Genomic DNA, 26378 nt, shown 5'->3' with positions numbered 1-26378 from the left:
TCCTATGCCTATAGTGTACACAGTACCTTGGAGACATGTGTTTGGGGACCAGAGTGACATAATTACTCATCCTGGTACGTATGTTGAATGACTCCTAATTCTGAAAATGTGCCAATATTGTGTCAGTTTAAGTGAATATTTCTGCTCATAACGTTATTATCATTACCTTGCTCTTCTGCAAATTTAATTAGGAGTTCTAATGGATCAGCTCCAGATGACAAGACAAATATCAGAGGTATGCTAGAAGTGGAGTCCATGTAACTACGTTGCAGGTCAAACGTTGGTGGGTCAACATAAGCTGGACCCATTTTCTCAATGATAAATTGCTGGACTGTTGGAATGACCTAAAAATAAATCATTAAAAAAAATAAAAACAGAAGAATGAAAACTAGATATTATACCAAAAAGTCAAAATATTAGGGAAATTACTACACATTATTCACAACAACAGGTAGGACTTATCGTATGAAATATCAATAGGTAGTGGATAGTTTAGAGTTAAGCCATAATTCTAGGAGTAGTACATGTCATGTATCATTGAATTTAAAACCTGATTTTGGTAAATGAAATAAAAAGAATGCTGTTCTGCATAGATGTGGAGTCTCTGTTTAACTGAGTATAAATGGAATGTAATCCTTATTGCAAATAACACTAATAAAACCCTAAAACGATAATGAGTATGCTGATGCTTTAATTAATGGGACAAAGTTCTTACAAATTCTTGGTAATTATGAATATGTAAATCAGTGAGACAAACTCCTATGAGTATTAAAGGCCTTTCACAGAGCAAAGCTCTATGTTCAAAGGCATTAAATAATAATGCTACTATCCATTGTAGTCTAGGGAAGTAAGGGGTTTATGGCAGTATTCCTTGTGGTCTAAAGCAATGAAGAAGTTAATTTAAGTATACCTTGTGTGTTAGATTGGTCAAAGGGTTAGTTCTAAGGTTTATAGGAAGTTTAGAGAAGCAGAAAGGTTAATACTGCATACCTGGTATAACATAATGTAACTGTAGAAAAAGACATGGATCGTACATTATTATTATTTATTTTTAGAGTACCATGTACATGAGAAGGGGTTACTTACAAAATACAAACTTGCTAAAAGAGCCGATGAGAAAAAATAGCGCAAGGATAGGGTCTTATCTGGTTGATAAATATCAGAAATTGTATCGATATATATGCTGACCTGATCCAGGCTTGAAAGGCAGTGTTGGATCCATGGGTGATTTCACCAGAAGAGCAAATAAAACATGGAAAGTTGTGGTCGATATCCGCGCTGCCAGCTTGTGAGGAAACGTCGGACGCCAGAGGTATTCTAAAATAACGGTTTCTTTTTTACTTCAACGCATTTCAAAGTGTAACCCACTTCTTCTTCATTCCAGTATATGTATATGTTTTTCTATTTCCTGAACAAGAAGTGGGTTACACTTTGAAATGCGTAGAAAAATAAAAGAAACCTTTATTTTAGAATACTTCTGGCTTCTGACGTTTCTTCACAAGCTGGCAGCGCGGATATGGACCACAAACTTTCCATGTTTTATTTAAAATATCAACATAAAATTCTGTGAACAAACTAACAATGACAGACTGGTACAGAAAGGAGAGGGCACTGCCCTTGCGGGCTTACAGTCTGTAGGGTACATCCAAATATTATACATTTATCTACTGTGGCTTAGCAAAATTTTCAAAACTGAACACAAGGTTCTTGGTTAACATTTTGATCAGCATGTATAAGCCCACTGCCATCAATGTATAATATTTGGATGTGCCGTCCATGTCTTTTGTTATACTACATACAGTACCTGAGTTACAGTGAATAATTATTTCTCCAGGTTGCCAGTTCCAGCATTTTCCTGGCTGTAACAGAAGTTTTTAAACTGATGGATCAGCTTCTTGTTTTCTGTATGATCTTATTATGGAGATCAATACAGAGAGGGGATAAAAAGGACTGTGCAGGTGTCACAATAGGGCTGCACAGTTCTCTCTATGACTGGGTAGAAGAGATTTAGGAGCCTGATAAAGGGAGAACTCAAGGAATCTGCACAGCTTAGAGTGAACAATGGTCATTACAGGTCTATATTAAGTTAAATGCCTACAATGGAAACTCTGTTGTTCCCTAAAACAAAACAAAATGGGGAGAATATTTCCAAATTAGAGAGGTTGCCTAGGTTTATCACAAAAGTTTGCAGTGACTCTATGTGCACGCTGTGCGATCTGTGAGGATTCACAAGTCTGCAGACTTTCGTGATGAACTTGGACAACCCCTTTAAGGCTAGAATATTTTTAAATGTAATTCATATAAATCTATGGAAAAAAATTTCTGCATGACGTTACATAAAATCAGAACAGCGTAAAATGACAGTATATATAGTCAATAGTAGGCTTTGGCCCTATTGTATAGATCTGTAAACTAGGAATCTACAATATTGCTCTGTGTATGGGGACTTATTGTGTAAATTGTGAAGCTAGCAAAGGGTAAAATGAGTATTCATGTATTGAGTTTTTATGTAAAAGTCCTGTGCTACTAAAATGACATATTCATGAGACTTGGTTCTAAAGCTTGACACTTAAGTAAAACAAATAGTAATGGGAAAATGCTTCTAATCCTCCCTCAAGGAAATACATATGAAGCATTGCAGTGACTCTCCATTTCTGTAGCTTAGTGAATGTCCTATGGAGTTAATTTATTGATATTAGTCACACATTGGACAAGGCAATGGCACACTGTTTGAGGTCTCTTAAAATTAGTTGAAATTCTGCTCTCATTTAATAGATCTGACCTAATTATTTACTCCTCACAAATATCCCCTACAGAAAGTTTGGCTACATCCGAGCGATTTACTGCCGAGTTCCTATAAAATATTGGGAATCAACATCTGCTGCTTCTTCCCTGCTGAAATATTTTTTTGGAAAGTACAAAAAAGACAATGACGGTTTATGAGTGCCAATCTTCACTATCAGAAAGAGCTGGCATGATTTGAGGAAGACCTGCTGCTTTCTCTTGTTGAAAACTCATTTCGCTTAGATTTTCTGTTGCTTGCCATCAAATTTTCATTATGCCCTTTACTGCTCTTTACGAAAAAAGGGACAAAGAGCTAGATATTTTATTTATTTCAGCGCTATTGTCCACTGGCACTGGAACTGATTTGTAATAGGTAATCTGTAATGCTGGATTTTGTTTTTAACAATTGATGTATTTTTCTTGGCTCCTGCCATTGATACATTTTATTTTAAATACTCTTTTATCTTAAGTACCTGCCTAAAGCTTGTTATTCCACAAAGGCTACCACTAGCTATCATCTCTTTAGTTGGACCCTCTACATGTTAATGTGGTACCCTATATAATATGGTAAGAAAATGTTAAAGGGGTTTTCCCACGAACAAAAGTTCATTGAAAATATTGTCTGTGTCTGACCGTGTACGGAACATACCACAGCTCCTGGGCAGGGAAGGAAGCAAAAGAGTATACAGACATTACAGCAGGGGATGAAGCAAAAGAGTATACAGACATTACAGCAGGGGATGAAGCAAAAGAGTATACAGACATTACAACAGGGGAAGAAGCAAAAGAGTATACAGATATTACAGCAGGAGATCACAGGATTCATTGAGGTAAAATATTGTTTAAAAACAGGCAGTAAAATGTTTTACCTCACAAAATGAATCCTCTGCCATCCCCTGCTGTTATGTCTGCATTGTCTTTTGCTTCCTCCCCTGCCCAGGAGATGTGGGATGTTCCATACACTGTCAGACACAGACAATTTTTAGAATGAACTTTTGTTTGTGGGAAAACTCCTATAACTATTTGATAGATGGCTCCAATTAAAGGCTCTAATTAAAGGAACATTACATACAGAAAAAAAATCTGATCAGCTCCTTCCTTAATGGGATTTTTTTGGGACACGATAATTTTCATCCTGAAATAACACTTCCTGTTCGTAGAGATCGCTTTCCATAAGAGGACAGTATTACAATACCAGTTAATAACCCTATTGAAAAGTATTAGGCCACGTGCACACGTTGAGTATTTGGTCAGTTTTTTACCTCAGTATTTGTAAGCTAAAACCAGGAATGGATGATAAATACAGAAGTGGTGACGTGTTTCTATTATATGTCTCCTCTGATTGTTCCTCTCCTGGTTTACAAATATTGAGGTAAAAATCTCACCAAGTACTCAACGTGTGCGTGTGGCCTTAGAAAGCTGGAGGCAGATAACACAGGTTTTCATTTTTCATGGTGGACACAGCTTACTTCCTTCTCCCTCCCTGCACAGTGACCTCTGCACATGACGCAAATAAAGCCCACCAGATAACTATTGTAATATTTGCACTAGACTCCTTATAACGGTGATTGCTTATGTTAATCCTATAGGAGGGATTCGAGTTGCCCAGACAGAGCCCTGCTCTCATCCTTTTGTAGTCCCATTTGGATAAATTGCGGTGCTCATTGTGAGACTGTCTCTCATCTCCTTAATGTGATTTTTTTTATGTATTTTGCAAAAATTCCTACAAGCACACTGCGTCATCTTGTGGAAAGACACAATTTGAGATGTGCCTATGGGAATTTGTGCCAACTCATACACAAAAGCGTATTAGAAAAGTTCTGGCTGTTGTTGCCACAGAAGGGGGCCCAACTTTGTACTAAAACCCATATTTTTGAAACAAAATGTACATCAAGCTCATAGAATTATGATGGTCAGTTGTATACATACTTTTGTCAATTTATTGTCGTTTGTACTGATAGCAATATTTATTACAGCATGTAATTTTTATTATTATACTTGTGTACTAGGGAAAATGTATTTCTTGCTTACAACATATCATTATAATGTAGAATTGTATATCAGCCAAGTTTACTGTGCTTCATGTATACTTGTAGTGATTTAGTTTACCTTGTCGGGTCGTAGGCAGCGTATAACCAGTAGTTTCTGAAAAGCAGTCAAGAGATCTTCCCATGGGTCTGGTAATTCCATCTCGTTAGGGTGCGAAGAATCATATATATTTTTCCACTCAGTCAGCTGAATAAGGTCATGATTTAAATAAGAAGAAATTACTATGTAATTACCAATTTGGAAATTCTACATATTAACATGTCCATCATTAGTACAGCTTCCTGTTCTACTTATACCGAACATGAATAATAATTCGCAGTAGATCAGCTATAAAACATTCTAGCCCTTTACAATTTCCCGTTTCGCCTCGATACAATTTATTTACAGTCTCTTGTATTTTTAGGTAATTGAATACTTGTAGAAAATGTATTTTTTTCAAATACTCAGTTCATATACTATATATTAATTTTCAGTCTAAAATCGTTGATATTTTAAGATAACTGTCATCCAAATGACATTTATCAGTTTCAGTTCTTTCATTCTCATGCATGTTCGGCTTGGCTGGACCTGCACAGTATTTTAATGCAGCAGGCAGAATGATGAGTGGCTGCCAGAAACATCTGGAACCACTTATCTCTTTGGTAAACAAAATAATGAGACAGAAAATATTCATCCCATAGAATTCTTCTTTCCCCTAATGGCAGGTCTTGGCTGAGGATATGTCAAACACTAAAACAATTTGTGTAGCTGCGAAGGCAAAAGTACAATGACTCCAACCACTTTTATATTTGTAATCTATCCCTGCACCAAAAAATGTTGATAATAGGTTATATAATATTATTAAAGACGACCAATATCAAAATCTTGTATACTTTGTATTCCAAAAAATACCACCTTAACTCCCTGTGTCCATGTATCATAGCTTCTGTGGGTGGGCTATGTAGTTTTAAGTAAATGTCTGCTACTTTGGTTTCTGGAAAACTTCGAATCTCAACATCCTTTTTATGACCAGTATCTCTTGTAAAACTGCGAGAGGACCTCTCACCAGACCAAAAATAGACAATTTTTGCTCTTATTTTGTTCCTGTTCCTACCCTGCACATTCCATTTTTTGCTTTTGCTTTGATATAGGCCTTTTTCTGTAGTGCAAATAATTATGGACAGCTTGGTGGCTCAGTGGTTAGCACTGCAGCCTTGCAGCTCTGGGGTCATGGGTTCAAATCCCACCAAGGACAACATCTGCAAGGAGGTTGTATGTTCTCCCCATGTTTGCATGGGTTTCCTCCCACACTCCAAAGACATACTGATAGGGAATTTAGATTGTGAACCCCAATGGGGACAGTGATGATAATGTGTCTGAATTGTAAAGCGCTGCAGAATATGTTGGCGCTATATAAATAAAAAGATTATTGTTTACTCAAAGGAATGGTATTCTCTGGGGGCATGTCTTTAGGCTGCTCTGCATTATTACCCTGTTATCAATGTCTCCTTGGTAAAAATAAAAGCATAAAAATTTGCACTAAATAAAAAGTCTCTGGATGTAAAAACAAAAACAACTAAATGCTCAAGGGATCAGCATGAAATAAAAGCAAAGACTGACACTTTTGATCTAGTGACAGGTTTTATTTATAACCTCATTCCAATGTCCATGTAACACGATCCATGTATGTACCGTGAAGCATGGACTGGCCGCTAGTATCCTGACCCGAACATGACAGCCTCATAGTAACCTTTGGCCAGTCAGTGCATCATGGTCCATGGTGTGTGGCATCATATGATCACATTCTATATGACATAGTAGAAATGTGAATAAATCTAGATGTGGTGACAGAGCGCACAATTGGGTGATACCCTATGGAGGGAGAGTAGAAGAGTGCTGGTTACACTCACCTGGTGGAGTTGTGAGAGGCACAACTCCTATGTAGGCATGAAGAAAAACAGCTGCTGCCCCGTGGCTAATGGGTAAATCCTCAAGGAAATATTGTATCCAGTTGGATAATGTGGGCTGAGCTACTGCAGCGCAGCATGTTACGTGTTTTATTCAACTGGATACAATAGTAGAAATGTGGGAGCAAAGGATTTTCATACTATCTGTGTATTTGATTGTTGTGTTTTTTGTTTTGGCTCACGAGAACATTAGAGATGAACAAATCAATGAGATCAATGCTAATCAAATTTGTGCAAATTGTTATTAAATTCACTAGTTCTGGCAAATTCAAACAATTTGCAATTCAATTCATGCAAAGACGATAGCCATAGGCATGGTCACATGACTTCAGACACAGCTGCGCAAGCTTCCCCATAATGCTTTTCAGATATCACATGATAAGGTATAGCTCAGCCAATCATGAAGGACTATCATAACTGGTATAAATTCTGAGGTAGTGTGATTTGGGATAGTGAGAGGATGTCACAGGTCACATCTCCACCAAAGAAATAACTCAAATATTGGACAAATACTACAGACAATAATGTGTTGTACCACATCAGCCCTGAAGAAGATGAGTGTAGTAGTCTATGAATAAGGCCACGTTCACATGTTCAGTGTTTGGTCAATATTTTACATCAGTATTTGTAAGCCAAAACCAGGAGTGGAACAATCAGAGAAGAAAAGTAAAATAGAAACACGTCATCACTTTTGCATTTTTCACCTACTTCTGGTCTTGACTTACAAATACTGAATGCAAAATACTGATCAAATCCTGAACATGTGAATGTGGCCATAATACTGAGATTCAATTAATACGGGGAGAGAGAAATAGGAGAGGCGCCAGCAGCAGTGCAGGTTGCGTGTGATTGAGCAGTGATGTAGCTTGCATCTGGGGATAAAGCTACTTTTTAGAGGTAAAAATGTAATTAGTTTTTCTTCACTGCCCAATTATACAAAATTTTGTGAAACACCTGTGGTGTCAATATGCTCATTGCACCCCTAGTTTAATTCACTGAAGAGTGCATTTTATAAAATGTGGTGAATTATGGGAGTACTCTGCTGTTCTGGCAACTAATAGACTATGCCAATGATATTTTCCCTTCTGAGCATTGCACTGTGACTGAACAGTATATGGTATCCCATAATATGGGATATGAACTTCTTATTAGGATGATTATCTATTCAAGGTAAGTATGATTATTGTTTATCCTGGCTGATGTCTTAATTTTGGATGTTGCCATATTTGTATACATTCCCTGACTATCTTTGATCATTAGGGCCTTAAGGGATAGCCGTCGTGGAGTGGGGGCGCCATATCGTACAATTTAGCGTGCCTACCTCCGTGGATAGGTAGGGACTACTGAAGGGAGTACTAGAGTTTGATAGTCCCCTTATATCATATGCTGTTTTCATTTTTTGTTGACCCATATAGATCTTAGCTGCATATTTGGATACACAGCTTTTATTAAGGTTTTTCTCGACAGTTTTTGTAAGATTTTAACTTAATTATTAACCCCTTTCTGACTCGAGACATATCTGTATGACTCGACCCCTGGGCCGTGGGGCACCCGGAACCGGGCTTCAGTGTGATGATGGGGGTAGTAGTGGCAACCCGATCCCGTGGCTCAGGGTGGTCAGACCAAATGCTGTGGCAGTCTATTTGTAGAGTTATGAATGTCCGACTATGCCACCCGTGGATTGCGGTCAGGAATGACCGCCGCTGCAAGGCAGACCACTGAGGCTGATGTTGGTGTGCAGCACAGGGGTCGGATAACTCCCCACGGGAAGAGTGTAGCCTCAGGGCAGCGTATGTGAATGCTGGGGGTGATAGTGCAGGCCGCAATAATAAGAGTTCTGAATCTGCTTCAAACAGTCCAGGGTCTTTATTGTTGGTATTACTAATGAGCCAACAGGAGTACTGGGTAGGAATGGGCCTGGGTGTCTGAGAGCATTCGGGCGAGCTCCACTGGTCAGGGTGAGTGTGAAGGCCTACCATTCTCTCTCTGCCCTTGCTGACTATCCCCCTTTTTGTGGTGTAATAGCCCACATCCCTGAGCTGGCCGTGTACTTCGCCTGTATGGCTTGTGACTCGGGCCTTAGGTACCTGTTGCTTCTCCATGCTGTACTGGTCTCTCTGTGTGGCGGAGCCTCCCGGCTTCTTAGGCCGAGGGACCTGAAATCCCTTGTGGGTTGGTTCTCTGCTGCCGGGCTTGCAACCCTGACAGCCTCGGACCCCAATGTCCGGTTGTGATTCTCTCAGCCAGGATCGGCTCTCGTCGCCTCTGTCCCTGGCTCGCAGCTTCTCCACTGCTTCACGGACTCCTTGGCTACAGCCAAACTGTCCCTCCTCTCTGGGACTAGTCTCAGTCCTGAGCTAGGTCGTCCAGTTCTCTCTAACCCTGCCCTCAGTTCCAGCTTTTATAGGGGCAGCCTGCTCCCCCTACTGGCCTGGGACAGGAGGTGCTGTATGCTAATTGTCCCTGACCAGGGAACCTCCCTCCTGCTCTCAGACACAGCCTTTAATATTTGTGGTATCCAGGTCTGGGGAGACACATTCCCCCCTAGTAAAATTTAGTACTCCGGGACTAAACAGGAAACACAAATACAGGGTATAAATGCATGACAATAAACACAACAGGGAAGGAAATAGCGAACAACATCACATATTGAGTTCTTTAGGTCACAGTGTGGTCTGTGACCGGGTGTCCATATCACCAACAAAAGGAGAGGGCCACAGTATGATCCGTGACCGGGTGTCCATTTCACCAACACAACGGGAGCCTTAACCAGGTGGGGGTCTGTCCTTGCCCCGAGTCCTTGACAGTCTTTATTCATTCCTTTGGTTAGGCTCCGAACATATTTACAAGGAAGTCCCGGTTACTCAAAGTTCATAACCTGTTAGTCCATATATCTAGAAAAACTGGGAAAACAGTATTAATAACCAGGGTACAAACATAAAACATTAAATATATACACTGTGCATTTAGATCTTCCAGCAAGCTGGCATTTGACCCCTAGTGCTCCGGGTTGACCTCCGTAACCCACTGTCTGGTGGTGGTCTAACCTGGCTTTCCCCACTAGTATTAAGGGTACAGCTACTAGCTGGGTTTACAGGCAGGGCAGGCAGCTGTCTGCGGGTTCTTTGGCTTACCACAGGCATGGCAGGCTCAATGTCAGCAGAGGGTTGACTCTCCTGGGCTGCTGGCAAGGGTTCTTCTGCCTCCGGGGCTGCTTGTTCTTCTTGTTCTTCCTGCTCTCCTGTAGGCTCTTGCTGGGTAGGCTGAAGGAAGTGTAGGACGGGTACCACTATCGCGTCATTTATCCGAGTCCAGGTCCGGGGGAACTCTCCGAGAACTGTGCTGATCATTTCTTCCTTGTCCTCTGCGGGTTCAAAGTCATCTTGATCTTCACTTGGACTCTGCAGTTGCTCGGGGCACCGTTTTAGGTGGTCTCTGGAGACTGTGCTAGTGGTTTCTCCTCCATCCTTGGTAATCACACATACCTTCGGGTTGTTGTGGTCGGACTGCAGTACTGTGTACTGGTCTCTCTCCCACTGGTTGTCCAGCTTGTGAAGCCTTCTCTTCCGCTTCAGGACCTGCTCACCAGGTTCCAGGGGACCAGCAGGGACGTGTTGGTTGAAGAGCCTCTCCTGCTTTTCTCTCGCTTGAGCCAGACTCCTCTCCACACTCTCCTGTACCTTCTTGTACTGTAGCCGCCGTTCCGTATCCCAATCCGCATCTGGGGAGGTGTCCTCGGGAGTCAGGACTCCAATCTCCAGGTCTATTGGCAGCTTACCTGGTCTTGCTCGCATCAGGTAAGCCGGGGTGCAGTTGGTAGCATTCAGCGGGATATGGTTGTACAAGTCTACCAGGTCTGGCATCTTCTCCGGCCACAGGCTGCGTTCTTCCAGGGGCAACGTCTTGAGGAGATCAATGACGATATTATTCATTTTCTCACACAGCCCGTTGGTTTGCGGGTGGTAAGGCGTTGTCTGAATCTTCCTACAGCCGTAGAGGTTGCAGAACTCCTGGAAGACTTCAGCCTCAAACGCTGGACCTTGATCTGTCAAGACCTGTTCCGGATACCCGTGTGGACGGCAGAAGTGTTGCTGGAAGGCTCTGGCCGCTGTTTGGGCTGTCAGGTCTTTAACAGGAACCCCCACCAGGAACCGGGAGTAATGGTCCACAATCGTAAGGGCATAGATGTAGCCGGACCGGCTTGGAGCCAACTTCACATTTTCCAGAGCTACCAGCTCGAGAGGCTGCCTGGTGACGATGGGCCTCAAGGGTGTCTTCAGGCTGGTACGGTCCTTCCTTCTGAGGTGACATGGGCCGCAGTCCCTGCTCCACTTCTCTATGGCCCCTCTCATACCGATCCAGTAGAACCGCTCTCTCAGTAGGAACTCCAGTTTCTTCCACCCAAAGTGTCCTGCTCTGTCATGGTAGGCCTCCAGGACCATTGCTGCATCTCGTCTTGGGACCACTACCTGCCAAGTCAGCTCGTGCGTCCGGTGGTTGACAAGCCTTCTGCACAGCTTGCCCTCGTAGAGGAATAGCCTGCTTTTCTCCTTCCATAACTGCTTGGCTTCCTCTGGAGCGTCCAGGCCAGGGCTAGCGTCTGCCTGGGTTAACATGTCTTTCACCAGGCGAATCGCAGGGTCACTATCTTGCGTTTCAGCCCAGCCGTGGTGGGTAAGGGGTTGAACATGATGGTGGTTTGGTCTTTGTCCCTTTCCCGGTGAGAATACTGAGTGGCCCCATACCGGTGGAACGCAGGGAGCTCTACTTCCTCCAGCTCTTCCGAGTCTTCTTCTCCTTCAGGTAGGTGGGGCATTCTTGATAGGGCGTCTGCGTTGGCGTTGGTTCTGCCTGCCCGGTATTTGATGGTGAAGTCATAATTGGATAGCCGGGCCATCCACCGCTGTTCTAGGGCACCTAGTCTTGCATTGTCCAGATGTGTCAGCGGGTTGTTGTCCGTGTACACAGTGAACTTTGCGGAGGCCAGGTAATGCTTAAACCTTTCTATGATGGCCCACACCACTGCCAAGAATTGTAGCTTGAAGGAGCTGTAATTCACCGGGTTTCTTTCAGTGGGCCTCAACTTCCGGCTGGCGTACGCGATCACCCTTTCTCTGCCCTGTTGGTTCTGTGACAGTACGGCTCCCAGCCCCACATTGCTGGCGTCTGTGTGGAGGATAAAAGGCTGGCCATAATCGGGGTAGGCCAGGATCTCATCCCCCGTTAGGGCCATCTTCAACTGGCGGACGGACTCCTCTTCTGGCTTGTCCCACTTGAAGGGTGGCTTTTGGCTTCTGGTCTTGGATTGACCTATCAGGAGGTCCTGCATTGGAGCTGCCATCTTTGTGAACCCGGGGATGAACCTTCGGTAGTAGCCTACCAACCCGAGGAATTGCCTCACTTCTTTGATGTTAGAGGGGCTTGGCCAGCTCTTGATGGCTGTAACCTTGTCGGGGTCGGGGGCTACTCCCTCTGCACTCACCACGTGTCCTAGGTGCTGGACCTTCGGTTTCAACAGGTGACACTTTGAGGGTTTCACCTTCAGGCCATAGCCTGCCAGGGCTTCGAACACCTCGGCCAGGTGCTTTAGATGGTCCTCGTAAGTCTTCGAATAGACAATCACGTCGTCCAGGTAAAGTAGGGCCGTCTCGAAGTTTCGGTGCCCTAGACAGCATTCCATCAGCCTCTGGATGGTCCCTGGTGCGTTGCAGAGCCCGAAGGGCATACAGTTTATTCGCTCAATCCCATCGGGGTGGTGAAGGCGGTCTTCTCCTTGTCAGCCTCTGCCACAGGAACCTGCCAGTACCCGCTAGTAAGGTCCAAAGTAGAGAAGAAATTAGCTGATATTAGAGCTTCTAAAGACTCCTCTATCCTAGGTAACGGGTACGCGTCTTTATGGGTGATACGATTGATTTGTCTATAGTCCACGCACATTCTCATGGTACCATCTTTCTTTTTTACCAGAACCAAGGGGGCTGCCCAGGGGCTACAGCTATCTCTAATGACCCCAGCTTCTTTCATTTCTCTCAGCATGCCCTTTGCATTCTGATAATGTGCAGGGGTACAGGTCTGTGTCTCTCTTTTATTGGTGGGTGGCTCCCCGTGGGGATGTGGTGTTCTACTCCCTTTACTCGGCCGAAGTCTAGCAGGTGCTTACTAAAAATTCTCTCGTACTCCTGAACCACCCGGTAGACTCCTTGTTTTTGGTGCAGAGGAGTGGAGTCAGCACCCACATGGAGTTTCTGGCACCAGTCCTCCTTGTGTTTCTGGGAGCCATTACCCTCCACCGGGGGAGATGGAGGCAAGGGTTCCACGACCCTGATAGCATTGTGTTCGACGGCAAACAATTTGTCTAGTGTAGCGTACCGGGGCAAGTGTACTCCCCTTTCCCAGATGTTTAAGATCCGGACGGGCACCATTCCATGGCGGACATCAACCACCCCCCTGGCTGTCAAAATGGTGGGCCTGCTGTCTGAGTACACGGGTTCTACCATGGCTTCGTAGTCTCTCCCTCTTAACCCGATTGCAGTCCGACACCAGATCATCATTTCACTTTTGGGAGGCATGGCAATGGGGAACGGGTCGCTCATCCTCACGCTACTGATCTCACCACCAGACAGTTCTACCCGTTGCCGTCTCATCAGGGCTCTTATCTCTTTCTGGAGGACCCTCTGTTGGCTGGAGCTCGCATTCATCGCCACCTGCTGCAAAATTACAATTACTTCTGAAAGACAGTTTTCAATCACATTAGTACCCAAGGTTATTTTAGGGTGACTTTCACGATGGTCAATGTCCACAATGATCACTCCCTGTGCCGGCAGTTCAACCTTACCAATCTTGATAGTCAAGGGTTGGCCCTTGCTGGCGATGATGCTTAAGTCATCGTCTGGATAACGTGTTATATCAGAGTCACTCCAGTACTGCTAGAAAAGTACGTAGGGGATGGTAGTCACTTGAGACCCAGTGTCCAGTAGTGCACTCATGGGGATACCGTCCAGCACTACGGGAAAGACCGGGCGTCCCCCCACGTACTTATCGCGTTAATTAGACGGGCCTGATGACCTTATGCCTGGGGGTTGGCCCTCTGCCCCAGGTCGGACCCATTTAAAGTACAGTACCTGGCTATGTGTCCTGGCCGGCTGCAATGGCGGCAAATCGGCTGTCCATCCTCGGTGTAACGGTCGGCGGGCCTCCCTCTGAATGACGGGATCCTCCTCTGTCAACTTCACGGGACATCCTCCGGACTGGAAGCCAACTTGATTGGTCTTGACGCTTCCACCTGCAATGACTGTACGGTCCTGGTCAGTGCAGCCACACTCTTTGTTAGTTCTTGGCCCTGATGGTGCAGGGTTGCAGGCTGGGATGGATTTAAGGCCTGTGCATCAGCCCCCACAAGGTCTGCGGGGTAGGGCGCCGCCCCCTGGTGGTAAGTGATGGCAGGGCGCCGGGAAACTACAGCGCCACCTGGTGCGCGTTCTCGGAGCACCCGGATGGCCCTATCTTTGAACTGCGCAAAAGTCAACTCGAGGTTCTGTAGGGCCATGAGGCGCAGCTGGGTTCTGTGGGCGCTGGACAGCAGACCTTCTATGAACTGGTCAGTCAACAGTTTATCGGTGTCCTGCACGCTGCCAGGGTCAGCTTGCTTGATTGCTCCCAGAGCTTCTTGCAGGTTCAAGGCATAGCCTCTGATACTATCTTGGGCTCGCTGCTTACAGCCATAGAACCGCATTTTGATTTCTGCTGAGGTACGGGTATCAAAGGTACTCCGCAGCCGGGTCAGAATGTCCTTTACAGTCCTTTTCTCCTCATCTGACCATGATTTCACTTCCCACTGGGCTGCACCGGTTAGCTGCCCCGTCAGAATGCTCAATTTCTGTTCTTCTGTCAGGGGATAAACTTTAAATAAACTGTGCAGTCTTTCCTTAAAGTCAGTTAATGTATGGGATTCCCCTGAGTTTTGGGGCAGCCAGGCTGCTCCGGGGATGTAGGGCATGGAGAACGGCATCCCCGCTGCTGCAGCCACGCTGGTGGTAGAAGGTCCCTCCACGTCCGTCATCTTCCTCCCCCCTAGTTAATCGTGGCCTACCTTCCATTGATCCTCTTCCATAGGCCGCAGCCCCGCTTGTGCTGCTCCGGGCGAGGACCTTGCGTCGCGTCTTCGTGACATCAGCGTCGCTCTCTCTCCTTCCAGGACCTTGCGCAGCGCCGGTGCGTAGGGCGGGGCTTCAGGTCTCGCGCGGTTTGGACGTCCAGGCCCCTCTTCTTCCCGCGCGGCGTCCCGAAGATGGCGTCCAATGGCGGGAAAACGGCTGAAGATGGCGGGAAACGACTGAAGATGGCGGAAAACAGCTCAGAATGGCGGGAGACTTCCTTTTGAGGTCCGTGTACAGTCTTTATCTGGCGCGCAATACCCGTTTGTGGCGGGTTGGTCACAATCCTGCCGACTACGCCAATAGCTGACTCGCCCCCTGGGCCGTGGGGCACCCGGAACCGGGCTTCAGTGCGATGATGGGGGTAGTAGTGGCAACCCGATCCTGTGGCTCAGGGTGGTCAGACCAAATGCTGTGGCAGTCTATTTGTAGAGTTATGAATGTCCGACTTCGCCACCCGTGGATTGCGGTCAGGTATGACCGCCGCTGCAAGGCAGACCGCTGAGGCTGATGTTGGTGTGCAGCACAGGGGTCGGATAACTCCCCACGGGAAGAGTGTAGCCTCAGGGCAGCGTGTGTGAACGCTGGGGGTGGTAGTGCAGGACGCAATAATAAGAGTTCTGAATCCGCTTCAAACAGTCCAGGGTCTTTATTGTTGGTATTACTAATGACTCAACAGGAGTACTGGATAGGAATGGGCCTGGGTGTCTGAGAGCATTCGGGCGAGCTCCACTGGTCAGGGTGAGTGTGAAGGCCTACCATTCTCTCTCTGCCCTTGCTGACTATCCCCCTTTTTGTGGTGTAATAGCCCACATCCCTGAGCTGGCCGTGTACTTCGCCTGTATGGCTTGTGACTCGGGCCTTAGGTACCTGTTGCTTCTCCATGCTGTACTGGTCTCTCTGTGTGGCGGAGCCTCCAGGCTTCTTAGGCCAAGGGACCTGAAATCCCTTGCGGGTTGGTTCTCTGCTGCCGGGCTTGCAATCCTGACAGCCTCAGACCCCAATGTCCGGTAGTGATTCTCTCAGCCAGGACCGGCTCTCGTCGCCTCTGTCCCTGGCTCGCAGCTTCTCCACTGCCTCACGGACTCCTTGGCTACAGCCGAACTGTCCCTCCTCTCTGGGACTAGTCTCAGTCCTGAGCTAGGTCGTCCAGTTCTCTCTAACCCTGCCCTCAGTTCCAGCTTTTATAGGGGCACCCTGCTCCCCCTACTGGCCTGGGACAGGAGGTGCTGTATGCTAATTGTCCCTGAGCAGGGAACCTCCCTCCTGCTCTCAGACACAGCCTTTAATATTTGTGGCATCCAGGCCTGGGGTGACACATGTACGTCCCTGTGCCCTGAGCCTTAATGACCAGGTACGTATAGATACATCTCAGCGATCGTGCCCACACGCTCCCGGCACTTTAACCTTCTAAGTGCTGCAATCGACATCCGGGTCACCAGGCGCTAGCAAGATTGTTAGATCATGCGCAGTGCATGATCTAAGTATCTTGTGTCTGCAAGGCTGGCAGCTATAAGGCATAGCAGTGATCCTATACTGCTATGCCTTATAGCAGCGACCAAACTGCAGAAAGTGAAAGTCCCATAGTGAGACTAAGTAAAAAAATTGAAAAAAGAAAAAAAAGTTGTAAAAATATATTTTTAAAAAAAATCACAAAATAATAAAAATTTATATATATTGTACCCATAAATAAATATTATTATGAATAATAATGAAAAAAAAACAACAATAAAAGTATACATATTTGGTATTGCCACGTCTGGAAAGACTTGATCTATAAAACTGTTCCACTAGTTAACCCCTTTAGTGAACAAGGTGAAAAAAAAAAAAGCAAAGCAAAAAACGGTGCTTTATCATCATACCGCCGAACAAAAAGTGGAAAAAATGCGATCAAAAAGACTAATGTAAATAAAAATGGTACCGCTGAAAACATCATCTTGTCCCTCAAAAAAACAAGCCACCTTACAGCTCTATCAGCCAAAAAATAAAAAAGTTATAGCTCTCAGAATAAAGCGATGCAAAAAAAAAAATGTTTCTATAAAATGTTTTTTTTTTTGTGTAAAAGCACCAAAACATAAAAAAAATACAAATGTGGTATCACTGTAAATGTACTGACCCGAAGAATAAAGCTGCCTGATCAATTTTACAACACGCAGAACGGCATAATAAAAACTCCCGAAAAACAATTCCTGACTTGTTGTTTTTTGTTTATTCTGCCTCACAAAAATTGGAATAGAAAGCGATCAAAAAATGTTACTTGCCCGAAAATGGTACCAATAAAAACGTCAATTTGTCCCGCAAAACACAAGCCCTTACATGACTCTGTCGGCTGAAATATCGAAAAATTATAGATCTCAAAATATGGAGATGTAAAAACTAGTTTTTGCAAAAAAAAAGCGTTTTTTAGTGTGTAAGGGCTGTCAATCATAAAAACCCGATATAAATCTGGTATTGCTGTAATCACACTGACCAAAAGAATAAAGTCATCTAATCACTTATGCCGCACGAAGAACGGCGTATAAATAGATAAAACCAATTCTTCACCCGCTGCTGATTTGTTCATTCTGCCTCCCAAAGTACGACTCAGCTCACATTTATCCTGTGCTCTGATCTGAGAGCTTGCTCCGGGGTTTCCGTGTTAATCTCTGAAATACGTGATTCAGACGGAACCGCCGACAGAATATTCCCTGTAATGAGGCAGATGGAGGCACCATGGACACTGTCTGGCCTTTGATCTCATGATCCCATGGTGTCCGTCTTTTATTAGGCGTGCATAAAAGTGCCGTTGGCCACAGTTTCATGGACCTCTGAAAAAAAGGACACCGCTAAACAGAGGCCAGACAGCGTCCAGAGTAACTCTGTTGCCTCTTTATAGTGAATGGATCCCTCAGGGGTTTCATCTGAATTATGTCACATGGAGATTTAAATGGAAACCTCGATATCAGAGCTCAGCCTAGAGCACAGGGTAAATGGGAATATTTTACATAACATTTTGGATCACAATAAAAGCTTTGACTCAATCCACAAAAATAGCAAGTCCCTACTCAAGTCTGTCATCGGTTAACAGAAATATAGGGGGCTTCCACGTTACTAGTAGCACAAAGGCTCCGAGAAAGTAAAATGGCCTTTGCCCCCCAAAAGAAATGCAGCAAATTCTGTGCTCTCATATGCAAATGCCCACCTCCCTTTTGAGCCCCACAGTGTGCCTAAACCGCAGTTAGCGTCCACATGTTTGGCATTTCTGTAGCGATGAGATCTCACCTAATTTACAGGTGCATGTCTCCAGAAGCACGCGCTGGGCATAACGTACTGGTCACTACAACGGCAGATTGCAATTTTCACTCAGCAACATCCACAGCTGCTTGTTTCTGGAAAACACCCATGTAGTTAAAATCCTCACCACACCTGTAGATAAATTCCCAAAGGGGTAGAGTTTCCAAACTGGGGTCACTTGAGGGGGGATTCTGCTATTCTAGCACTTAGGGTCTTTGTATGTGGAGTCTGCATACTATTCTAGGAAAATCTGCGCTCCAGGAGGCAAATAGCGCTCCGTTCCTCCTGAGTCTCGCCGTGTGGCTAAGCAGTACTATACAGCCACATAAGGGGTGTTTCTACATTCAGCAAAAATTGTGTGACAAATTTTGGCGCCATTTTTACCCATTTCCCAGTGTAAAAATGTAAAATCTGGGCTAAAACAAAACTTTGGTGGTAAAAATGTAATTATTCTTTCTTCATCGCCCAATGGTGTAAAATTCTGTGAGGCTCATGTGGTGTCAATATGCTCACTGCACCCCTAAATGAATTCTTTAAGAGGTGTAGTTTGTAAAATGGGGTCTTTTATGAGGGATTCTGCTGTTCTGGCATCTCATGGGCTCTGCCAATGTGACATGGCACCGTCAAACCAGCCCAGCAAAATATGAACTCCAATATGGTGCTTCTTCCCTTCTGAGCTTTGCACTGTGCCTCAAAAGTAGTTTTGATCACATATGGGGTATCTGTGTACTCAGGAGAAATTGCACAACAAAATTTGGGGTCCATTTTCTCCTGCTATCCTTGTGAAAATGAAAATATTGGGGGATAAAACAACATTTTTGAGGGAAAAATATATATTTTTCATTTTTACAGATCCACGTTGTAAATTTCTGTGAAGCAAATGTGGGTTCAAGGTGCTCACCACACATCTAAATAAATTCCTTGAGGAGTCTAGTTTCCAAAATGGGGTCACTTGTGGGGGCTTTCCACTGTTTAGGCACATCAGGGGCTCTCCAAACACGATGACACCCACAGACAATTCCATCAAAGTCTACGTTCCAAAATGTCACTCTTTCCTTTCTGAGCCCTGCCGTGTGCCAAAACAATAGTTTTCCCTCACATATGGAGTATTTGCATGCTCAGAAGAAATTATACAACATATTCTGGGTCCATTTTCTCCTGTTACCCCTTTAAAAATTTTGTGGGAAAAATGGGATTTTTTTATTTTCACGGCTCCACATTATAAACTTCTGTAAAACACTTGGGGGTTCAAGGTGCTCACCACGCATCTAGATAAGTTCCCTGAGTTTAGGCACATCAGGGACCCCCCAAACATGACATGGCATCCGCTAATCATTCAAGCAAATTTTACATTCAAAAAGTCAAATGGTGCTCCTTCCCTGCCGTGCGCCCAAACAGTGGTTTCCCCCACATATGGGGTATCGGCGTGCTCAGCAGGAATTGCACTAGAAATTTTGCTGTCAATTTTTTCCTGTTACCCTTGTGAAAATAAAAAAAATTGTGTCTAAATAAAATTTTTGTGAAAAAAAGTTAAATGTTCATTGTTTTCTTCCACATTCCTAAAATTCCTGTGAAGCACCTGACAGGTTAACCCCTTTAAAGCCCATGACGTACTAATACGCGTCTGTGCCCTGGGCTTTAAGAGCCTGACCCGTATTAGTACGTCATGGCGATCGAGAGCGCACACAGGCTGTGCGGGCGCGATCGCTGCCGGGTGTCAGCTGATTGTCTTTTTGATCGCGTGTTATTACATTTTTTGTTTGGCGGTATGATGATAAAGCATTGTTTTTTGCTTTTTTTTTTAAGCCGATTTTCCATTCAATTTGTTAGCGGACACCATGTTGCGTTTGGAGAGCCCCTGATGTGCCTAAACAGTGGAGCTCCCCGACAAGTGACCCCAATTTGGAAACTAGACCCCCCAAGGCACCTATCTAGATGCATAGTGAGCACTTGGAACCCTCAGGTGCTTCATAAATTGATTCGTAGAAATGAAAAAAAAACTTTTTCATTTTTGCAAATCAATTTGTGAAGCACCTAGGGGTTCCAAGTTTAGGGGTTTAGGCACATCAGGGGCTCTCCAAACGCAACATGGCGTCCGCTAATTATTCAAGCAAATTTTACAATCAAAAAGTCAAATGGCGCTCCTTCCCTTCCGAGCCCTGCCGTGCGCACCAAACAGTGGTTTTTCCCCACATATGGGGTATCTGCATGCCCAGGGGAAATTGCACAACAAATTTTGGGGTCCATTTTTTTCTGTTACCCCTGCGAAAATAAAAAAAATTGGGTCTAAAGTAACATTTTTGTGAAAAAAGAAATATGTTCATTTTTTTCTTCCACATTTCAAAAATTCCTGTGAAGCACCTGAAGGGTGAATAAAGTTCTTGAATGTGGTTTTGAGCACCTTGAGGGGTGCAGTTTTTAGAATGGTGTCACTTTTGGGTATTTTCTGTCAAAGACCTCTCAAAGTGACTTCAAATGTGATGTGGTCCCTAAAAAAATGGTTTTGTAAATTTTGTTGGAAAAATGAGAAATCGCTGGTCAACTTTTAACCCTTATAGCTCCCTAACAAAAAAAAAATTTGGTTCCAAAATTGTGCTGATGTAAAGTAGATATGTGGGTAATGTTATTTATTAACTCTTTTGTGTGACATACAGTACAGACCAAAAGTGTGGACACACCTTCTCATTTAAAGATTTTTCTGTATTTTCATGACTATGAAAATTGTACATTCACACTGAAGGCATCAAAACTATGAATTAACACATATGTAATTATATACTTAACAAAAAAGTGTGAAGCAACTGAAAATATGTCTTATATTCTAGGTTCTTCAAAGTAGCCACCTTTTGCTTTGATGACTGCTTTGCACACTCTTGGCATTCTCTTGATGAGCTTCAAGAGGTAGTCACCGGAAATGGTTTTCATTTCACAGGTGTGCCCTGTCAGGTTTAATAAGTGGGATTTCTTGCCTTATAAATTGGGTTGGGACCATCAGTTGTGTTGTTCAGAAGTCTGGTGGGTACACAGCTGATAGTCCTACTGAATAGACTGTTAGAATTTCTATTATGGCAAGAAAAAAGCAGCTAAGTAAAGAAAAACGAGTGGCCATCATTACTTTAAGAAATGAAGGTCAGTCAGTGCGAAAAATTGGGAAAACTTTGAAAGTGTCCCCAAATGCAGTTGCAAAAACCATCAAGCGCTATAAAGAAACTGGCTCACATGAGGACCGCCCCAGAAAAGGAAGACTAAAAGTCACATCTGCTTCTGAGGATAAGTTTATCCGAGTCACCAGCCTCAGAAATCACAGGTTAACAGCAGCTCAGATTAGAGACCAGGTCAATGCCACACAGAGTTCTAGCAGCAGACAAATCTCTACAACAACTGTTAAGAGGAGACTTTGTGCAGCAGGCCTTCATGGTAAAATAGCTGCTAGGAAACCACTGCTAAGGACAGGCAACAAGCAGAAGAGACTTGTTTGGGCCAAAGAGCACAAGGAATGGACATTAGACCAGTGGAAATCTCTGCTTTGGTCTGAGGAGTCCAAATTTGAGCTCTTTGGTTCCAACCACCGTGTCTTTGTGCAACGCAGAAAAGGTGAACGGATGGACTCTACATGCCTGGTTCCCACCGTGAAGCATGGAGGAGGAGGTGTGATGGTGTGGGGGTGCTTTGCTGGTGACACTGTTGGGGATTTATTCAAAATTGAAGGCATTCTGAACCAGCATGGCTACTACAGCATCTTGCAGCGGCATGTTATTCCATCCGGTTTGCGTTTAGTTGGACCATCATTTATATTTCAACAGGACAATGACCCCAAACACACCTCCTGGCTGTGTAAGGGCTATTTGACCAATTGGAAGAGTGATGGGGTGCTACACCAGATGACCTGGCCTCCACAGTCACCAGACCTGAACCCAATCGAGATGGTTTGGGGTGAGCTGGACCGCAGAGTGAAGGCAAAAAGGACCAACAAGTGCTAAGCATCTCTGGGAACTCTTTCAAGATTGTTGGAAGACCATTTCCGGTGACTACCTCTTGAAGTTCAGTTCATCAAGAGAATGCCTAGAGTGTGCAAAGCAGTCATGAAAGCAAAAGGTGGCTTCTTTGAAGAACCTAGAATATAAGACATATTTTCAGTTGCTTCACACTTTTTTGTTAAGTATATAATTCCACATGTGTTAATTCATAGTTTTGATGCCTTCAGTGTGAATGTGCAATTTTCATAGTCATGAAAACACAGAAAAATCTTTAAATGAGAAGGTGTGTCCAAACTTTTGGTCTGTACTGTATCTCTCTGATTTAAGGGCAGAAAAATTCAAATTTAGAAAATTGCTAAATTTTCAAAATTTTCGCCAAATTTCCATTTTTTTCACAAATAAACGCAAGTGATATCGAAGAAATTTTACCACAATCATGAAGTACAATATGTCACGAAAAAACATTCTCAGAATCAGGGGGATCCGTTGAAGCGTTCCAGAGTAATTACCTCATAAAGTGACAGTGGTCAGAATTGTAAAAATTGGCCTGGTCAATAACGTGCAAACCACCTTGGGTTGTAAAGGGGTTAATAAACTTCTTGAATGTGGTTTTGAGCACCTTGAGGGTGCAGTTTTTAAAATGGTGTCACTTTTGGGTATTTTCTGTCATAAAGGCCCATCAAAGTCACTTCAAATGTGATATGGTCCCTAAAAAAATGTTTTTGTAAATTTTGCTGGAAAAATTAGAAATCACTTGTCACCGTTTAATCCTTCTAACTTTCTAACCCCAAAAAATTGGGTTCCAAAATTGTGCTGATGTAAAGTAGACATGTGGGAAATGTTATTTATTAACTATTTTGTGTGACATATTTCTCTGATTTAAGGGCATGAAAATTAAAAGTTTGAAAATTGCAAAATTTCCACCAAATTTCAGATTTTTTCACAAAATAATGCCAGTCATATCAAATAAATTTTACCACTATAATGAAGTACAATATTTCACAAAATACAGTCTGAGAATCAGTGGGATCCATTGAAGCATTCCAGAGTTATTACCTCATAAAGTGACACTGGTCAGAATTGTAAAAATTGGCCTGGTCATTAACGTGCAAACAGCCTTTCGGGGGTAAAGGGGTTAAAGGTTATATTTTAGTTTTTTTTTGGTGTTTTTGTACATTTGAGGCAAAAGGAACATTTTCATGGAAAAACACATACTATTTTATTTTCATTGTCTAATATTATAAAATTCTGTGAAGCACCTGTAGGTAGGTTCGAGATGGTTATCACACCTATCTATGAATTCTTTGATAAGTGTAGTTTCCAAAATGGAGTCACTTGTGGGGGGAGTTTCTGCTGTTTTGGCACCTTGGGGGTTTTGGAAATGCGACATGGCACCCACAATCCATTCAAAATTTGAGCTGCAAAAATCACAAGTGCTCCATCGCTTCTGATCCCTAACAGTAGTTTCCAAACACGTATGAGGTATTGACATACTCAGGAAAAATTGCCCAACAAATTGTGGGGTCCATTTACTCCTTTTACCCTTTTGAAAATGTAATTTTCCATTGCTTGAGAGGGATAGGTCAGATTATTAAAATGTTATTGAGTTTTGGTATATGTACCGTTTATTCCAAATGAGTCCTCTCCATTGTATAAATGAGGTTTGATTCATTGATTCATTTTAATAAAAACGGTGGTCGTTTTTCCAATGTCTAGCAATGGTAATTTTAGTGGCGTTGAAAAGGTGAGGGATTATAGAAAATGTGTTTATTATTTGGTGTTTGGTGTCTAGATTGAGTAATATAACAAAGTTAACGTTTATACCTTGTACAGTTGTACTTGCTTAGCGATGTTCATATATTTTAGAATTTTTATAAATGTTCAGTGGGACCCCCTTTCCTCCACCCTTCCCTACCCCCTCTCATATTCCAAGTTAATTACTGTTTTTTCTTTATGAAACAAATGTTGACAGTTATTATAATGGCTACATCATTCTGTTAGTACCTTTTTGAACATTCAAAAATAAAGAATAAATATAATATATATGTAGGCCAGCATCTGTGGTGGAGTCCAAAAACGTATGGTATAAATATTCGGCCAACAGCTATTTAATGAACTATCCTGCAGGATTACACTTGCAACATCACCAAGCGAAAATGTTGCTGAAGCAACAGGATAAGACATGAAAGTTTCAGATGTTACTGTCAAATAAAATACCTCAAATCAAAGCATGGATTTGTTATACCTAAGATTCCTTCGGCTGACCTATATCTGAATACCTCGGTCGAGGCAAAGTGGCTTGTTGTTGCCCCTGGCACTCAGTACCCAACAAATGTCCCACTAGCTTCATCTGCATTACTTCAATGAGCTTCAGAAATATCCATTAATTTCAGCGTTGTTTGACCATAAAACACAAAATCAATTCACTGAAGTCAATTTTTCAGATGCTATGGTGTGTCCCTTTTTTCATGTTAATATCTACAGAAAATTAGTTGCATGTCTATTACTGCATAATGATACCCTTCACTCTGGCACAGACGACTGGTAGATCACTTGATTAGATTGGATTAAGTAATTGGTGCTATTTATTATTGGACTGTCTCTAGAATAAAGGCCCCCATACACATTACACTAATGTCAGCTGAACCTGCCGATATCGATGGGTTCGGTCAAAGGGCTAATGTGTATGGGATTGCCGGCCGACTGATGGCCAAGAGAGATGTCGACAGCATTTTTCTTCCTTAGATAGGCAGATATATTTGCTGAGATGGCTGTTGGCGAAACAATTGACTGAAGCATCATTTGGCTGACAGCCATCTTATGTGTATGGCCAGCCTAAGACTTATAATAATTACAAAAAGCAAAATAAATATGGTAAATCCATCATACATGCATATGTTTAATCAAGAAAATTCACAAATACATAGCAGTAGCGCAACGGCATAGGAGATAAGAGTTAAGTTTGCAATGGGTCCCTATTATACTAGAGCTATGACCAGCAAATGAGGCTACAAGTAATTTGAGTAATTTAAGAATCATATAATTGTATAATATAATTCTTGCTCCAATAGACTGCTTTCCGAAACCATTGTTTACATAAGCATTATGGCCAGCTCTGGGGATTACATTTTCAAACCAATTCTGGTGCGTTCTGATTAAACTCATTGCATTATCCTTTTCATCTAAAATACTAAAACCTATGATGGAAACCTGTCTTTGATGCCTAATGAATTAAGGCAGTCCCTCTGAGCATGGGACTCCTGTAACAGCTGTTCTTTCAGCTATTCTGTAGCTACGCTCCTTCAGTACTTAATATTTTTCTGTCTACGGTTAAGGGAGAGCAAACCAGTATTGCTAATGCGATAACAGTTTTGTAGTATTGTAACTAAGTGATAGTAAATTATTCTCCAAATCAGATTACGATACATATAATATGCAATGCAGATAGACAACAATGTTATTTTGACTATAAACATTATAGCCGTCAAATGACTCAGTTATCATATTAAAGTAAATGAGAAATGTATGATATTTATAGAATTATTTCACTTTAGTTACACATTTACAATTCATATTCACCAATTCTCAGTCAACTCTACTTTATGTAATTGAAATATTGATCTACCTGCTTTTAGTAATTTTTATTGTATTGGATCTATTACCACTGATATGCATGTCAATTCTTCAGCAAATGTACTGTATAAAATACGTATGTGACTTGTATCACTAACTGAAAACATTACAATGTAATTTTAAGAATAAAGTGCTGCCATTCAATAAGCTTTATTTTTTTAAAGTAGGCATCAATATGTATGACTATGTTACAACACTGTAATAGTGGTAAGATAGCTACAGACTTGACATAGTTGACTTCTCAGTAATTCTAATTCATCAGCTTCAACGCCAAACATGTGGATGCTAAATGCGGTTTAGGCACACTGTGGTGCTCAGAAAGGAGCTGGGCATTTGGATTTGGGAGTGCAGAATTCTCTGGATTTATTTTGAGGGGCAAGAAGCCATAGCGCTTTTCAAGAGCTTTTGTGCTACCAGTAATATGGAAGCCCCCTGTAGTTTCGATAGTAGATGATGGACCTGAATGGGGGCTTTTTTTGTGGATTGATTTGAAGCTTTTGTTAGGAACATTTTACATAACATTTTGGGGTCGCATTCATCCGATGCTGTACACTGAACATTTATAT

The 26378-nt window shown here is 43.0% G+C and overlaps 1 protein-coding gene across 1 annotated transcript in view; it reads right to left on the bottom strand.

Annotated features, from left to right (window-relative positions):
* Positions 1-26378, bottom strand: part of LOC141165727 (dynein axonemal heavy chain 3-like) — a 2796342-nt gene that overhangs the window by 143105 nt on the left and 2626859 nt on the right. Inside the window, exons 67-68 of the mRNA XM_073651577.1 lie at positions 4894-5019; positions 167-344 (exon numbers count right to left, since the gene is read on the bottom strand). Coding sequence (XP_073507678.1) covers positions 167-344; positions 4894-5019 — 304 coding nt within the window. The remainder of the gene's footprint in view (positions 1-166; positions 345-4893; positions 5020-26378) is intronic.

Source organism: Phyllobates terribilis, unplaced genomic scaffold (assembly GCF_046119375.1).
Source record: "Phyllobates terribilis strain yellow unplaced genomic scaffold, ASM4611937v1 Scaffold_11__3_contigs__length_659146591, whole genome shotgun sequence".
Taxonomy (NCBI): domain Eukaryota; kingdom Metazoa; phylum Chordata; class Amphibia; order Anura; family Dendrobatidae; genus Phyllobates; species Phyllobates terribilis.
Note: the sequence above shows the minus strand (reverse complement) of the source record. Positions and strands in the feature narration are given on the sequence as shown.